The sequence below is a fragment of the Cynocephalus volans genome, chromosome 1, assembly GCF_027409185.1.
Source record: "Cynocephalus volans isolate mCynVol1 chromosome 1, mCynVol1.pri, whole genome shotgun sequence".
Classification (NCBI taxonomy): Eukaryota; Metazoa; Chordata; class Mammalia; order Dermoptera; family Cynocephalidae; genus Cynocephalus; species Cynocephalus volans.
This window is the reverse complement of record NC_084460.1, coordinates 109,063,973-109,081,569: the sequence shown is the minus strand read 5'-3', so window position 1 is coordinate 109,081,569 and position 17,597 is coordinate 109,063,973. Positions and strand designations below refer to the sequence as shown.

The following is a 17,597-nucleotide window of genomic DNA, read 5'->3' as shown; positions in this document are numbered from 1 at the left end:
AAATGGAGATTCCATTGAAAACATATTCAACAAAATATTGGCAGAAAACTTCCCAGGTATAGGAAAAATCACAGATCTTCAGATCCAGGAAGCTCAACGATCTCCAAACGTATTCAACCCAAAAAGGCCTTCTCCAAGACATGTCATAGTCAAATTGGCAAAACTCAGAGACAAAGAGAGAATCTTAAAAGCTGCAAGAGAGAAGCGTCAAATCACCTATAAGGGAGCCCCAATCAGGTTAACATCAGACTTTTCATCACAAACCCTAAAAGCTAGAAAGGAATGGGATGATATTTTCAAAATACTAAAAGACAAAGATTGCCAGCCAAGAATACTCTACCCTGCAAGGCTATCCTTCCGAAATGAGGGACAAATAGTATATTTCTCAGACAAACAAAAACTGCGGGAGTTCACTACCACAAGACCACCCTTACAAGAAATCCTCAAGGGAGTACTGGGTTTGGTTCCTGAAAAATAACTGCCATAAAAACCCAAGAAAAATCTAAACCCGCTAGTATAATAAAAATGGCATTCATGAAGAGAAAACAAGCTAACAAAAACACTATCTACAACCTAAGGAACCAACAAACACAGAAAACAAACAGTAAATCAGAAAGCAAGGAACAAAAGACACCTAAGACAACCAAACAACCAATAAAATGCTAGGAATAAATCAACACCTTTCAATAACAACTCTTAATGTAAAAGGCTTAAATTCCCCAATTAAAAGACACAGACTGGCCAACTGGATCAAAAAGCAGGACCCAACTATATGCTGCCTACAAGAGACCCACCTCACCCATAAAGATTCACACAGACTAAGAGTAAAAGGATGGAAAAAGATTTACCATGCAAACAGAAAAGAAAAACGAGCTGGAGTGGCTATTCTTATATCTGACAAAATAGACTTTAAACTAAAAACCATAAAAAGAGACAATGAGGGACACTACTTAATGATAAAAGGACTGATCCATCAAGAAGACATAACAATCATAAATATGTACGCACCCAATGTTGGAGCAGCCAGATTTATAAAACAAACTCTATTAGACCTAAAGAAGGAAATAGACACTAATACCATAATAGCAGGGGACCTGAACACTCCACTGTCAATATTAGACAGATCATCTAGGCAAAGGATCAGTAGAGAAACACAAGATCTAAACAAGACTCTAGACCAATTGGAATTGGCAGATATCTACAGAACATTCCACCCAACAACCTCAGAATATTCATTCTTCTCATCAGCACATGGATCATTCTCCAAGATAGATCACATATTAGGTCACAAATCAAGTCTCAATAAATTCAAAAAAATTGGAATTATCCCATGTATCTTCTCAGACCACAATGGATTAAAACTAGAAATTAATAACAAACAAAACTCTGGAAACTATACAAACACATGGAAATTAAACAGCATTCTACTTAATGACATATGGGTCCAAGAAGAAATCAAGCAGGAAATCAAAAAGTTTATTGAAACTAATGAAAACAATGATACATCATACCAAAACCTGTGGGATACTGCAAAAGCAGTATTGAGGGGAAAATTTATTGCATTAAATGCTCACTTCAGAAGAATGGAAAGATGGCAAGTGAACAACCTAACACTTCACCTTAAAGAACTAGAAAAACAAGAACAATCCAATCCTAAAGTTAGCAGACGGAAAGAAATCATTAAGATCAGAGCAGAACTGAATGAAATTGAAAACCAAAAAACAATTCAAAAGATCAACGAATCAAAAAGTTGGTTTTTTGAAAAGATAAATAAAATTGACAAACCATTAGCATGGCTAACAAAAAAAAGAAGAGAGAAGACTCAAATAACAAAAATTAGAAATGAAAAAGGCGATATTACAACTGATTCATCTGAAATACAAGGAATCATTCGAGACTACTATAAACAACTATACGCCAACAAATTTGAAAATCTGGAGGAAATGGATAAATTTCTGGACACACACAAGCTCCCAAAACTGAACCGTGAAGACGTAGAAAATTTGAACAGACCAATAACAATAAACGAGATTGAAGCTGTTATCAGAAGGCTCCCAACAAAGAAAAGCCCAGGACCAGATGGATTCACAGCAGAATTTTATCAAACATTCAAAGAGGAATTGACACCGATTCTTTACAAACTATTCCAAAAGATTGAAACGGACGCAAATCTCCCAAACTCATTCTATGAAGCAAACATCATCCTGATACCAAAACCAGGTAAAGATATAACCAAAAAAGAAAATTACAGGCCGATATCCTTGATGAATATAGATGCAAAAATCCTCACTAAAATACTAGCAAACAGAATACAGCAACACATACGAAAAATTATTCATCACGATCAAGTGGGATTCATCCCAGGGATGCAAGGTTGGTTCAACATACGCAAATCAATAAATGTGATACACCATATTAATAAACTCAAACACAAGGACCATATGATCATCTCTATAGATGCTGAAAAAGCATTTGATAAAGTTCAGCACTCATTCATGACAAAGACCCTCTATAAGTTAGGTATAGAGGGAAAGTATCTCAACATAATTAAAGCCATATATGCCAAACCCACTGCCAATATCATCCTGAATGGGGAAAAGCTGAAAGCTTTTCCTTTAAGAACAGGCACTAGACAAGGATGCCCACTCTCACCACTCCTATTCAACATAGTGTTGGAAGTACTAGCCAGAGCAATCAGAGAAGAGAAGGAAATAAAGGGCATCCAGATTGGAAAAGATGAAGTCAAACTGTCCCTGTTTGCAGATGACATGATCCTATATATCGAACAGCCTAAAACCTCTACAAAAAAACTGTTGGAATTGATAAATGATTTCAGCACAGTAGCAGGATACAAAATCAACACACAAAAATCAGTAGCATTTTTTTTCTCCAATAGTGAACATGCAGAAGGAGAAATCAAGAAAGCCTGCCCATTTACAATAGCCACCAAAAAAATAAAATACTTAGGAATTGAGTTAACCAAGGAGGTGAAAAATCTCTATAATGAGAACTACAAACCACTGCTGAGAGAAATTAGAGAGGATACAAGAAGATGGAAAGATATCCCATGCTCTTGGATTGGAAGAATCAACATAGTGAAAATGTCCATACTACCCAAAGTGATATACAAATTCAATGCAATCCCCATCAAAATTCCAAAGACATTTTTCTCAGAAATGGAAAAAACTATTCAGACATTTATATGGAACAATAAAAGACCACGAATAGCCAAAGCAATGCTCAGCCAAAAAAATAAAGCTGGAGGCATAACACTACCTGACTTTAAGCTATACTACAAAGCTATAATAACCAAAACAGTATGGTACTGGCATAAAAACAGACACACTGACCAATGGAATAGAATAGAGAATCCAGAAATCAACCCTCACACTTACTGCCATCTGATCTTTGACAAAGGCACCAAGCCTATTCACTGGGGAAGGGACTGCCTCTTCAGCAAGTGGTGCTGGGATAACTGGATATCGTTATGCAGGAGAATGAAACTAGATCCATACCTCTCACCATATACTAAAATCAACTCAAAATGGATTAAGGATTTAAATATACACCCTGAGACAATAAAACTTCTTAAAGAAAACATAGGGGAAACACTTCAGGAAATAGGACTGGGCACAGACTTCATGAATACGACCCCAAAAGCACGGGCAACCAAAGGAAAAATAAACAAATGGGATTATATCAAACTAAAAAGCTTCTGCACAGCAAAAGAAACAATTAAAAGAGTTAAAAGACAACCAACAGAGTGGGAGAAAATATTTGCAAAATATACATCCGACAAAGGATTAATATCCAGAATATATAAGGAACTCAAACAACTTTACAAGAAGAAAACAAGCAACCCAATTAAAAAATGGGCAAAAGAGCTAAGTAGGCATTTCTCTAAGGAAGATATCCAAATGGCCAACAGACATATGAAAAAATGCTCAACATCACTCAGCATCCGGGAAATGCAAATCAAAACCACATTGAGATACCATCTAACCCCAGTTAGGATGGCTAAAATCCAAAAGACTATGAACGATAAATGCTGGCGAGGCTGCGGAGAAAAAGGAACTCTCATACATTGTTGGTGGGACTGCAAAATGGTGCAGCCTCTATGGAAAATGGTATGGAGGTTCCTTAAACAATTGCAAATAGATCTACCATACGACCCAGCCATCCCACTGTTGGGAATATACCCAGAGGAATGGAAATCATCAAGTCGAAGGTATACCTGTTCCCCAATGTTCATCGCAGCACTCTTTACAATAGCCAAGAGTTGGAACCAGCCCAAATGCCCATCATCAGATGAGTGGATACGGAAAATGTGGTACATCTACACAATGGAATACTACTCAGCTATAAAAACGAATGAAATACTGCCATTTGCAACAACATGGATGGACCTCGAGAGAATTATATTAAGTGAAACAAGTCAGGCACAGAAAGAGAAATACCACATGTTCTCACTTATTGGTGGGAGCTAAAAATTAATATATAAATTCACACACACACATACACACATACACACACAATCCGGGGGGGGGGGGGAAGAAGATATAACAACCACAATTATTTGAAGTTGATACAACAAACAAACAGAAAGGACATGGTTGGGGGGGAGGGGGGGAGGGAGAAGGGAGGGAGGTTTTGGTGATGGGGAGCATTAATCAGCTACAATGTATATCGACAAAATAAAAAAAAAAAAATAAAAAAAATAAAAATAAATAAATAAATAAATAAAATAAAAAGCAAAACAAAACAAATAATAAAAAGAAGACTGACTTTTTCTTCTACCATTGCTTGATCTTTCTGTATTTCTTAGTACAAAGCAATTTTGATAGCATATAATCTAGGCCTGGTTAATGCCTGGGCCAGGTGATGGGGTGAAAGTTGGGGGTCAAGGATCAGGGTGAAGTAGAATCAAGGACACATGAAGAGTCAAGAGCCCAGGAATAGTAGGAGATGAGAACAGATTTCAATTTTGTGCACAGTGTTGGGATCCAGAGTACAATTTATCAAAGGGCTAGGAGTCCCTTGGTTTGCAGGGAATTTCTGTTTGGTGGCAGGTACACAAATCTTCCTGGGAGATTCTTAGAGTCTTACTCTTGAAGAACAGAAAGTCTCTATCAGCAGAAAAAGGTCTCCTGGGAAGAAAACTACCCTACCCACTTCTAAACAGGGGCAGTTTTATTCTAGAAGTAAGGGGAAATGATCCTTCTTTAATCCTACCAGAAAAATTATGATTGCTAGCTAAGCAGGAAGCTATTTCTACAGCTGGGTTGAAGGAGGATTCGACTCATCTATTCATTCTTAACTTGAAGTATAAAATCCAAGGCATGGGGAATGCTATGAACTGAACTATTTCCTACTTCCCACACTTCTGCCCCTCAACAATTCATATGTTAAAGCCCTAACCTGCAATATGACTGTATCTGAAGACAGGTCTTTAGGAGGTGATTATGGTTAAATGAGGCCATAAGGGTAGGGCTCTAATCTGATAAGACTGTGACCTCATAAAAAGGGGAAGATCTCACTCTTCCTGTGAGGACACAGTGAGAAGGTGACTATCTGCAAGCCAGTAAGAGAGCCCTCACCAGGAACCTAATCATCTGGAATCTTGGTCTTGGACTTCCCAGGCTCCAGAACTGTGAGAAATACATTTCTGTTGTTTAAGCCACCCAATCTGTGGTATTTTATTTTAGCAGCCCAAGCTGACCAACACAGGGAGGTCTGCTGGAAACCAGTAAAATTACTCATAAAACAGCATTGCCCTCCCTCACAAACTGCCCACTGTGTTCTTGATTGTAACCTTGAATCTCTACTTATGCTCCTCATCTTGAAGTTCCTATGAAATAAATTCTGATGAACTAGATCTGCGGTGCATAACCAAATGCCAAAATGTGGCAGTGGAAAACCATGAACACAGAGAATTCAAATTTCCCTAGAAGGTGGCTGTCAGAGAGTGACCTGTGTTTGAACAGCAGGACAAACTCAGGATCTTCCTCCATTATCCTGAAGGAAATCCTGTGTGTTTGTTGGTTTTACCTCTGTCTTCGTGGAAATTCAACTTCACTATCGACTTCCCCTTCTTCCTCTTCTGAGGAGTCATCTCCACTCTGAGGAGAACGAGGAGAAAAGCGTTTTATTTGTTTCAGCATCTCTCTCTCTCTCTCTCACACCCCTCACCCCCCACTACCTGTAAAAGATTTAATTATTGTCAAAAGGCATTTAGTAGTAGCTCGCTGAGTGTCATCTTTAAATATACATATCCCCATACACTCATTCAGCAACTTTTCCTGGGTGCTTATGATGACAGGTCCTGTACTAGATGCAGAAGTCATATAGAGCTGAGTAAAACTTGGTCTTTGCCCTCAGGGAGGTGAAGGCTTCATGGAAGTGTCCAGAGATGAGTGATGGAGAGGGAAACTGGACAGGAGGTCTTGGACTTGGGGGCAGTCTCTTCTGATCATTGTCACTAGTGGTTCCAGGTTCTGTCAGAGACTCCACCAAGAAGTGATCTTCAGTTCTTCAAAGCTCAACAACTACTTTACCCCTTTTATACACTAATCACTTTTTCACTAGTATTATAGTTATACTAAGACATACACTGTGGGTCAACCATGCCTTGACTGTATTGTATTCCTCATTCCACCACTAATACAATGCTGCACACAAACTAGGTGCTTATCCTCATAAATATATACAATTACTATCTGTCAACTAAAAATAATTGCTTAATGCATTTTTATTGAGTCAGCATGTTGGCAGGGATAAGGGAGCTGTGGTTGGGGACACCTGAGGCTGTGACTGCCAGGGCTATGTGGTTGATCTGGAAGTCTGAGTAAGTGTCCTGACTGAGAAGATGATCCTCCTTTACAGGGACGATCTTATCTAGAACCGAGGGCATAAGAGCAGCCACATTTAAGATCAACTGTCCTTAACCAAAGCATCATGATACACTGGATTACCCGATCTCTTGTGAGGTGGGTAATTGGGTCCAAATAACTGTACAAAAGATTGAGGATAATTTGCCTTTTTAAAAGTCAGTTCTAAAAGACCATGATTCTTAATTGTTTATATACTGATACGCTTTTTTAAATAGGAAAGACAGGGAAGAAGCGATCCTAACTGCTGAGATGAGCAGTTTACCCGAGGAATACCTGTGGGAGTGCATCTTGGTAAAGGGAAGTTGAGCTGCTCCGTGGGAGTGTGGTTCCAAGGAGGCCAAATGTAGAAGGTGTGTGTTGTGGCCTGCAGACCCATAGAAGGCATAAAAGTGCCATCAGGATGGTTCAAAAACTCTTGGGGGAGACTAGGGAATGGGGTGAATGTAAAAGAGTGTGGGGTTTCTTTTTGGGGTGATGAAAAATGTTTTAAAATTGGTCATGATGGTGGTTGTACAACTCTGAATAAAAAGCATTGACTTGTACACTTTAAATGGAAGGCCTGTATGGTATGTGAATTATATCTTAATAAAGTTGCTACCAAAAAATACATATTATTGGCCATAGGGATGGGGGGAGAAGAGAATGGATTGGCCCAAATCAACCGTGCCATCTGAAACACTATTTAATCTCTGGCAATGCTTAGTCAGTAGCAGCAAAGTGTGTGAAGGAAGAAATACAGTTCTGAGACAACTGCCTTCAGCTTCAACCTCTTTTCTACTAAATGTCTAGTAGACCAAATTATAGTCATCTACGTTTTAGACACTTTCATTCCTCCAACTAAATTTCTGATGAACAATGATGATCAGATGCAACAATACTCAGAATCGAGTGGGGGTTTATCATGTTCCAAATACTTTTCATAATAATCTCATTTTTAACTTATTAGTGAGATGACATTTTCGGAAGGTTGCTATGTTTCAGGGCTTTTTCTAAACGCTTTGTATGTATTAACACATTTAATCTTCACATCAGAAAATGAGGCAGAGTCCATTATTAGGCCCATTTTACAGACAAGGAAACCAAGGCTTATAGAGGTGCTAAGTGGCTTTGAACTAGATCTGCCTGACTCCCAAGCTCATGCTCTTAGCCACTATGCCAGACTGCCTTCCAGCCAATAAGCCCCAGGCAGCCAGGGGATGAGGGGGAGAGAAACAGGTTTCAATGACTAAGAGCTGACTGGGTTATGATGGTTATTAATTTGGGCAATGTTTTCCAAAGCATATTGTAAAGAAAGCTAGTTCCATGGGGGATTAATAGATGTTATTTTTAAAAGGCTGTGTGGTCAAATAGGTGAGGGAAATGCTGAATTAAACACATGATTTCTCAAAGCCTATGATTTGTTAATGTGTACTAGGAATCTCCAAAAGGGGACAGAAAGTACTATGTTTCTCAAACTTATTTTATAATGGGATCCTTCCTTTTTGCAACTAGGGTTCTACAGTAGTGGTTTCCAAACTACTCTGATTACATATCCCCAATATACAGTTATCTATTTGCAAATTAAATACATTTGAATCAGTACCTCATTCAGTAGTTCCTAAAGTGTATTCCCTCGTCCATCACTTAAGCAGAATGGAAAGAAAGTACTTAAAGTAAAAGAAACTTCTTTTCATGTTTTTGTTACGTCATCCTTTCATAAAATATGTACTTTTTAACATGCGTTTTATAATGTGCATGACGTGATAGGCTCAGACGTTCTTTGAAGGCAGTGACACAGACTACTCTTGTCATCACACCTTACCTTCTGAAGGGGCCTTGTTTTTCGAGGTAGCACTGGGGGGGTGATGTGGTGAGGGGTGCCAAGGGGTGAGGCAGACCCACAGCCATTGAATTCATTTTCTACCATTTTCTCAGAACCCTGAGCATTTTCTGAGAGGGGATTGTGTGCTGGTGACTTGGAAAGGTCAGGGCTCCTCCCCGTTGGCTCAGCAGAGGGGATATCTAAGTACCCACACTGTTCTGGCCTGCACTGGAGGCAGGGGTCATAAGGGTCAGCCTGACAACAGCCCCAGGGGCCAGCCTGGCCCTTGTCTTGCTCAGAGCTTCTCCAGCAATCTGCTGCCATGGCTGTGGAGATGAGGTCAGGGCTAGAGCCAGGCATCTGTCTTTGAGCATGGTTGCTGAGCGGGCTCCGCAGGGCTGCTGCTGGGCCAAAATACCTCAGGTTGTTAGCACAGGTTGCAATGTCCTGTCCGTGCATATTGAGTCTGGGATGGTGACTCTGAGACATGGCAGGAGGGGGTTGCTGGTATTGCTGCTGCAGAGAATTATGGTGATGATGAGTAGGGTACTGGGATTGAGCTTGGTGTAGGTAAGTGGGATGGGGTGAATTTTCCTGGGCTGGCTGGTGTTTCAAGATTGCTGAAAAGTCACTATGGCTGCCTCTGCTATTCCCTCGGCGGTGGCGTGGCTTGCTTCGATATCGGCTCTTACTGCTTGAGGTGGACATTTTGGGACTTCCAGACAAAGGGGATGTAGTGGGAGCCACTTCCATACTGGGGATACCTTCAGATCTCAACAGATCTGGCCTGGGAGAAAAGAATAGGTTTAGTTTTAAATACATGAAAACACATTCGAGTTTGGGGAAATGTATCCCATGCCTTAAAACACACCCACCCTTTGAATCAGCAGTCACATATACAGGAACTTATCCAGAGGAGATATAGATGTGCACAAAAATGTATGTTTGAGGATGTTATATTACAGTATTGTTTAAAATAGCAAAAAGTTGGGAACAACCTAAATGTCCACTTATAGAGGACTTGCTTTATTCCTTCTGAATTTTATTCCGTGCCTCTACTCTACAGGCTTTAAAAATCTCTTCCTCATAATCCTAGCTCTCAGCTTGGTGCCAATATGCCAAGGTATGGGCATGGGTGTTTGCCCACTATCAAAAATCTGTCTGTTGATGGATATGGGCAGATCCCCCAGGGATCACAAAGGAAAGAGATCTGGTACCAGGGAAGGAAACCTTAGGTTAATTAGATAAGAGGCTAAGTTCAGGAACTTTGGCCTAGACATGGGTCTCCTTGAGGGCTGGGACTGGGACTTTGTCTATCCCTCTTTGTATGTGACAGACCCTAGCAAGTAGTCAAGGAGTCTTGCTCACAGTAGGAACTCAATAAATCTTGGGGGAAGGAAAATGAAGAGAAGGGTCAGAGAAGGGGGAAATAGTAGGAAGCCCAGGAGGCTGAAGAGAGGCAGCAAGAGAAGGACTGTGAGGAGTGACACTGCCATTCCACTTTGATCTTAAAGAGAACAGGTCCTCTCGCCATTCTCAGCCCTGTTCTCAAACTCCCACTGGGTCAGTCATGAAGATCATGTACAGGAGGAAGCCAGAGGTCTAAAGGTAAATCTTGGCCACCCTGACTCCAAGAACCATACATAAACAATAAATGGTTTCTGAACTGATGAACTGATGAACTGATTCAGGACAGAGACTCTAGGATTACCAGGAAGTACTGCCACTTGCATCCTACCAGTGAAGAGCTTCATTCTTATTTGGGACCAGACAGATACAAATCACTAGGAGATTCTAGAGCTGGAGAGTCCCAACTTGTTTTTGTTTTTTTTTTCAAACTTGCTTTTTGACAACAGATTCCTTCTCTCAAATGAATTATTATGAGAAACCCAATATATAAAACAGATATAGTGGAACTGGTTGGGGGAGAAGGGGGCAGAAGCCCCTCCCTGCAGGGCTCCCCCTCCTCATCCTTTCTACCCCTGCAGGAGCCTATGAGACACCTCTGTGCAAGTCCCTGGGTGCCCCAGATAGACCTTACTTGGAAACCATAGATACAGTCCTGCCTCCACCATATGTGATGAGGACTCCAAAGCCAAAGTGGCACATGGTCTTACAGCTTCTTAGTGGTAGAATCAGACAAGAAGTCTCTTCTAATTTCCAGCCTGGCTTATTGGACAGTCAGAGTACAAACTTGAGGGTATATACAAATCGCCTGGGGAGATGTTAAAATGATGATTTTGATTCAGAAGGTTTGGGGTGGGGCCTAAAAGCCTACAATTCTGACAAGCTCTCAGATGACACTGAATTGAAGACCACTTTGGACCATTTTGAATAGTCAAGGCTAGCAGGAAATTAGTAGGCATCAGCAGTAGGCAGTGTGTTTTACCTCTTTGCCAGGAAAAGTACAGTTAATGGCCTATCTTAGCACAGGAGTTCCAGGTATTACTGGTTTATGATAAGGTGGGTAGGGCATTGTGTGGCTATCAACAACTTCCTGTCCCAGATTAAAAAGTCTATGATCAGCTGGCCAACTCATGCTGCAGAAAGTATCTGGATTGAGGCGCCCTGGGGATTTTACTAAGAGAGCTCTCAGGATTGAGTTAGAGGCATCTGCTTACACAGTAACTGGTTACAATGGGATCTAAAAGACAGTTGAGGTAAAGTGTCCTAAGTCAGGGGAAGGCTGCTTTTATTGAACTGGCAGTGCAAAAATCACAGAATAACCTCGCTACAGAACTTCACAGTTCTCAAAGCATTTTACAATATATAAAGCACTTGGTTCCAAGTATTACAACATCCATTTTATAGATAAAGGCAATGACGACCAGAGGTTAGTTAGCTTGTGTCTTTCACAAAGCTAGTAAATGACAGAATTCATAACTTGAACCCAAGACTTTTGACTCCAAGACATAGTTCTTTCCTAGTCTCAAGCTTCTCCTTATTATGAGGTATTCAGACTATCTTATTGAACATTATTTTCTTGGGACAGGTTTGGAGGATCCATAACTGAACTTGATACTATTCTTTTTAGTCACCAACTAAATCCAAATCCAAATGTAGGCTTAAGGATGGTGAGTGGTTTCTCTTCTCTGATCTCCTTCAAGGTCTCTGAACTTCTGACTTGATAATCATTGTACTGTCCAAATAATCTGAAACTTAAATCCTTCAAGGGGAATGTTGGGATTCCCCTGAGGGTTGCGCCAGGTGCCATCTGAATACAGTTTCTCAGAACTCGATCAGAAGATGGTCAGGGACAGTAAGTAAAAGCAAAATTGGAATTAATCCATGTAGTTATTCATTAGTAGTTTAGGTTTATATATGCTATGGTAGGTTGGCCACCATTCTGATAGCCATAAAATACATTCTTGGTTTGTGTTTTCTCATTATCTTTATTCTTACTGCATTTAGTTGGGTCTCACTATCAGGTCTACACCCCAGGTTTAGGAACATTGCTTTCCTTTAACTTAGCTAGGATAGATAGCCAATTCTCTGTTATGTGGGAGGAATGATGTTGTACAGAGTTTGGTAATAAAAAAATAAATGAAAGAGACTTCTAGTCAAGATAGCAGGATAGATGGTCCTCAATGTCACTCTCTCCCACAAATCAACCAATTTACAACTATATAAAAGCAATGACAGCCAAGCTGGGGCCGCTAGACCTCAGGGGAAGAGGAGGACAGACCTATGGAGTGCATGAAGGCAGGAGAAGCCATGATGAGAGAAAGAAAAAACCGCTCTGTTTCAAGTCACGGCTGCATCCAGGCTGGAGCTGCTGAGCTCATGGAGCAGGAGCTGGCAAAAGCCACAACTGTGCCCTTTGGATGAAGTTGCTTAGAGGCAGCAGGGGAAAAGAGGGCCATGGTGGCCCCCAGGCCAGCAAGACCACTAATAGGGTTCCTGTGGATCCACATTGAAGTGAGGAGTCACAACAACTGAAAAAAAGGAGCCACTCAGAGGCTGGTGAGTCATCATAAGGGACCGAAGCATGGCCCATCCCATGGGAAGTATTTGGAGCATGGGAGGTGGGGGAGACAGGCCCACTGGAGGAACACTGGGGCACAGCAAGGACAGCTGATCTGCACCACAATCAGCGTGAAACCATGCAGAGGAGACTGGCCAGGAATATAGAATTGCATGGGATGTAGTTTGATGAAAAGACTCAGGCCCAGACCAGAGTTTCTACACAACCCAGGTGCACTGGATTTCACTAGACCCAGAAGTACCTATAAAGTCAACCATTAAAACCTGAGCTGCACAAAAAGCATTCCCTAGGGAACCAGCAGCAAAGCAGCAATTTAACTAAACCACAGAGCTCAAGTACTGGTCCCCACAGGAAGTTTCCCCATTTTAGAAGTAAGCAAAGGACAATAAATTAGTTCCAGAGCAGAGTTTAAGTGGTGGGAACAGCAATTAATCCAACATAGAACTGAAAGAAAAAAGTATCTGCCACCACAGACAAAGTTTGATATTAACTAGTAAATGTCTCATTTCACCAAAAAACACCTATAATATCTAGAAGAACTGGAAGTCCCCTGGGCTACCAAGCCAGAAATGGGGGAGGGCAGGGGGCCTCAGCAATGCCCCTGGACAACTGCAACCAGTCCCAAGGGTGGGGGAAGAGGGCCTTGGCCACACCCCTCTGACATGCGCAACAATCCCAGCTCAGATTACCAAGCTGCCCGCAGGCTCTCCTGAGCCAGGGCAGTGGGGGGCTGTGGGCCTTGGCCATGCCCCTCCCACATGTGCAACCAGACCAGTGATGACCACCAAGCTGCAGCAAGAAGGGCCCCAGGTTCCCCAGCTGGGGTCAGGGGGGGCAAGGGATTTTGCCATTCCCCCCATATCTGCACCCAACTTGGCAACAACCAAGCCACCACTGGAAGCCCCCCAGTTTCCCCTGTGGGAATGAGGAGGGTGCCTCAGGCCTCAATCCCACCCCTCCTCCTTCCTCCTTCGTCTGTCACATTCCCTTCCCCCTCTGCCTCTCCGTCTCCCTCCCAACTTCTCCACAACATCCTAGAATGTAAAAAAATATTAATAAAATTACATTTTCTTTAAAAAAAGTGAAAGTATTCTAAGATTAAACTAATATAAGGCAAATGTGTTATAAAAAGGGGAAAGGACAATCTTTAACTACTCAACAACCTGATTTTTGAGCACCTTCAATTTAATAGGTGACTTCACATGTTATTTAAATGTCACAAAAATCCCATGTAGGGGTGGAATGAGGGAAACCATACATTTAGGTATAAGTAATTATTAAAGATCCTTCTTTTGTTTTTAGTAGTGAGTTTCCAGACACTTATTATATGATTAGAAAGAACTAACTAAATGTATAAATAAAAGTGGGCCATGCACAGACTATTGTGTCATAGACGTCATAAAAATAAAAAGAAATCTCATGTGCTATAATTACACCATTTCACACATGAGGACCCTGGGTTGAAAAAGGTCAACTGACATGGCCCAAGTCATACAGCTTATAAGGCAGGGCTGGGATCTGAATTCACATCTGTCTGCTCCCCAGTTTCTTTTTCCTCTATTCCTTGCTAACATAGTAAATATCTTCGCCTCAGATACTAAAAACTCGATTCCTAGAGTTCAGGGCACACTCTCCCTCACCTTCCTACTCTGTTTTATCTAGAGACAAATGTGCTAATGATAAGCTACACAAGTGGCCACATCTGCCATCATATGAGAATGTATTTTTATGGGAATACTTCCCATTTATCCGAATATTGGGTCAGTACAGGTGTCTCACCGTTTGGCCTGCGTCCCAGGTTTGTGAGGCACGCCTTTCCTTTTCATTAGTTTCTCCATGGCATTGGGGTGGATTATTGGACGGACGGGGTGTCGTTTGTAGGTCCCAGGATACTTCTTTTCCACTGCTTGCTCACGCCTGCAGAATGAAAGAAAAAAGCTACATCTCAGTTACTACAGAGAGAAAGGATGGGCAGAATATTTTCACAGGCTCCCGACAGGTTCTGGCCACACTTAGATACAGGTTATTTGAATAACAAGGCTACTATTCAGATTAAAGAAAAACAAAACAAGAAAGTGCTAAATTCAAATTAACCTGGTTTCATTCTAGTCATCAGCTCATGAACTCAGTCACTGAACTTTTTCCTCCACAACACAATACAGTGGCAGAAGTCCTGCTTATTTTTGGAAGTGCTGTTTTGATAGGGACCCCAGGGTTTTCTAGTTACCATCAAGGATACCTTAAACCACTTTCAGCAGCCACCTTACTTTTCCAGGGGGCAATAAGCTCCCATATATCCACACCAAACTCTTAAAGCGAGAACCCCTTCTCCAGCTATGCGGCAGTGTGCAGTGCAAATGCCTATCAAGTGCGTGCTCCCGGGGGTATAGCTCAGGGGTAGAGCATTTGACTGCAAGTGTGTGCTCCCTCATAATCGACTCCGTGCCACCCGCTCATCTGTGCACCACACCAGGGCCAGGGCCTGTGCACAGCACATCCCTTAAGGAATGCTGGGTAGATGAACAAAATATCTGCCAGCTCTGAGTAGCAGCAACAAGGAAGAGTAGTATGTTTCTGCTGATTGATAGGCTCAAATCAGTAAGGATAGACACTGTTCTGGATACATACTTGATGAGTTCTTTCTCCCGCATTTCTAGCTGCAGCATGATGGCACTCAGTTCCATGTATAAATTATTAGCCCGCTCAAGCTTTCTTTCATAGTGTTCACGAATATCCAAAGCATGCCTATCAAAGAAAACAGGATCAGTGAGGCCGACTAACTTGAGAACAAAGGTCAGGTTAGTAAAATAAGAAAAAGGATGGTTTATCACAAAAGCATTTGCCCTAGGGCCCTCTATTTTTAAGGCTCCCTTGTCTGATGCAATGACTCATGAAATGGAGTGGGAGATGGGAAATCTAAGCTCTCCACTTGACTTATCCTTAACAGCCCATTCAGCCATACAGAATAGCCAGGAGAGCCACATGTTAAACCTGAATGTGATCTGTGCATAATTTATAGCCTTCATCTGTGTAATGTTGGCACTATCTTAATAAGAATATGGTATAATATACTCATATATTAAGGGGAATATGGAGTTAAAGTCAAGACCATGCTTGCACAGATCCTGTCTAATATAGTGGTTGCTATGGTTTAAATGTTTGTGTCCCTCAAAATTCATATGTTGAAACCTAACATCCACAGTGATGGTATAAACAGGTGAGGGCCTTTAGGAGGTGATTAGGTATTAGTGACCTTACAGAAGAGGCTTGAGGAAGCCCTTTTGCCCTTCCACCATGTGAGAACACATAGAAGGCACCAACTGTAAGGAACTGGCCCTTACCAGACACTGAATCTGCTGGCACCTTGATCTTAGACTTCCCAGCCTCCAGAACTATGAGCAAAAAATTTCTGTTGTTTATAAATGACCCAGTCTAAGGTATTTTATCACAGCAGCTCCAACTAAGACAGAGGTCATCTATAAACATATCTTGTACCCCTTAATAGATTATAAGCATCCGGAAGCCAGGGACTAAATCTTATACATTTCTGGCCTTCCATGGCACCTACGATAGTGGCTGAATGAACAAATAGCATTGCTCCAGGAATCTTTGTTTCAGAGATATAATAAAGTAGGAGAATACAGTTGGGAGGAGAGGATAAGAAAGATATAAAGGAGAGCTAACTTTCTGAGAAACTTTTAAAGAACATAACAATAAAAAGCAGAGGTGAAAGGGGTGTAGACAGTGAAACGGTGATCCACAAAGAGGGTTCCTGCTAATATCTGAAGACCTGGGGATGAGATGAGGTGAAGAAGGAGAGATCAGCTGACCTGAGCTCTTCTCTGCGCCTTCGAATCAGTTCTTCATCTAATCGGTGTATACAAGTTCCTTCACTTTTGATCTTCTCGAAGTGTTTTTTTACTTCCTCTCTCCACTCAGCCTGGGTGGGAGCAAGTTAGATTTTGTTAATATTCTAGGCGTTTCAATCTCTGATATAACCATAGGATCATATACAAGATTTTTTCCCCTGCATGCTTCCACCAAAGAGACTTATTCAGAATAGATGCCCAATAAAAATTAGTTGATTGATGGGAAAATATCTCATGCTACTGTATCTGCAAATGCTACCTATTTCCTATATGTCTTCTCCAATATACAACACTGTCTCTTTCCCAGTTTCCCTGCAACACTGGCTGTCAGAAACATCATGGCTGGTATACTTGCCATCACCTCTGGAAAAAAAGAGCTCAATTTAAGTCAAGATGGTGGCTGAGAGAGCCTGGCCAGAAAGAAGAGTTCTGCTAACCACATGGGTACGTGTATGTGTCTGTGAAAATATGATCATCCTTACAATTGGCACCAGAATTCCTCCTAGGCTTTATTTAGAAAAATACATTGAGAAAATATTTGGAGTAGAAGACTCTAGGGGCATGAACATCAGGAGATGGGAATAAAAATTTAGGAAACTATACAGGAATTGCAGTTGAGGGAAAGAATAAAAGAGAGAGAGAGAGGAGAAGGTAAGAAAGTATGGCCAAACAATTTGGTAATCTGACAAAATTTCAGTACAGAAATGGATGTCTAATATGTGGTTTAAGTTGTTCAAAATTGAAACTTCTTCCAATTTCCTAAGACTTCAGTAGTCTCTGACATTTACTTTGGCTTTGGATCAGTGTTTTTCTTTATTTGTTTTATTTTTTTCAGAAATCAAGGAAAGGTGCTGAATTTTACATTTGTGTCAATGATAGGACAAAAATAAATGAACCACCACAAGGTGGCAGAGGCGGGGGACAAGATTTTTAGGAAGGCAGAGCAAGAGATTATAAATTTCACAGGAATTTACAGAAGTGTTAGAGAAGACATTGGGCTTTCCACAGGACACAGAATTTCAAGCCAATTTTACCTATATTTTAGGGGGGCA

The 17,597-nt window shown here is 41.2% G+C and overlaps 1 protein-coding gene across 1 annotated transcript in view; it reads right to left on the bottom strand.

The window, feature by feature from the left end:
• MAP3K13 (mitogen-activated protein kinase kinase kinase 13) overlaps positions 1–17,597 on the bottom strand; it is a 47,581-nt gene that overhangs the window by 4,535 nt on the left and 25,449 nt on the right. The window contains exons 7-11 of the mRNA XM_063115468.1: positions 16,507–16,616; positions 15,305–15,421; positions 14,456–14,593; positions 8,692–9,478; positions 6,049–6,119 (exon numbers count right to left, since the gene is read on the bottom strand). Coding sequence (XP_062971538.1) covers positions 6,049–6,119; positions 8,692–9,478; positions 14,456–14,593; positions 15,305–15,421; positions 16,507–16,616 — 1,223 coding nt within the window. The remainder of the gene's footprint in view (positions 1–6,048; positions 6,120–8,691; positions 9,479–14,455; positions 14,594–15,304; positions 15,422–16,506; positions 16,617–17,597) is intronic.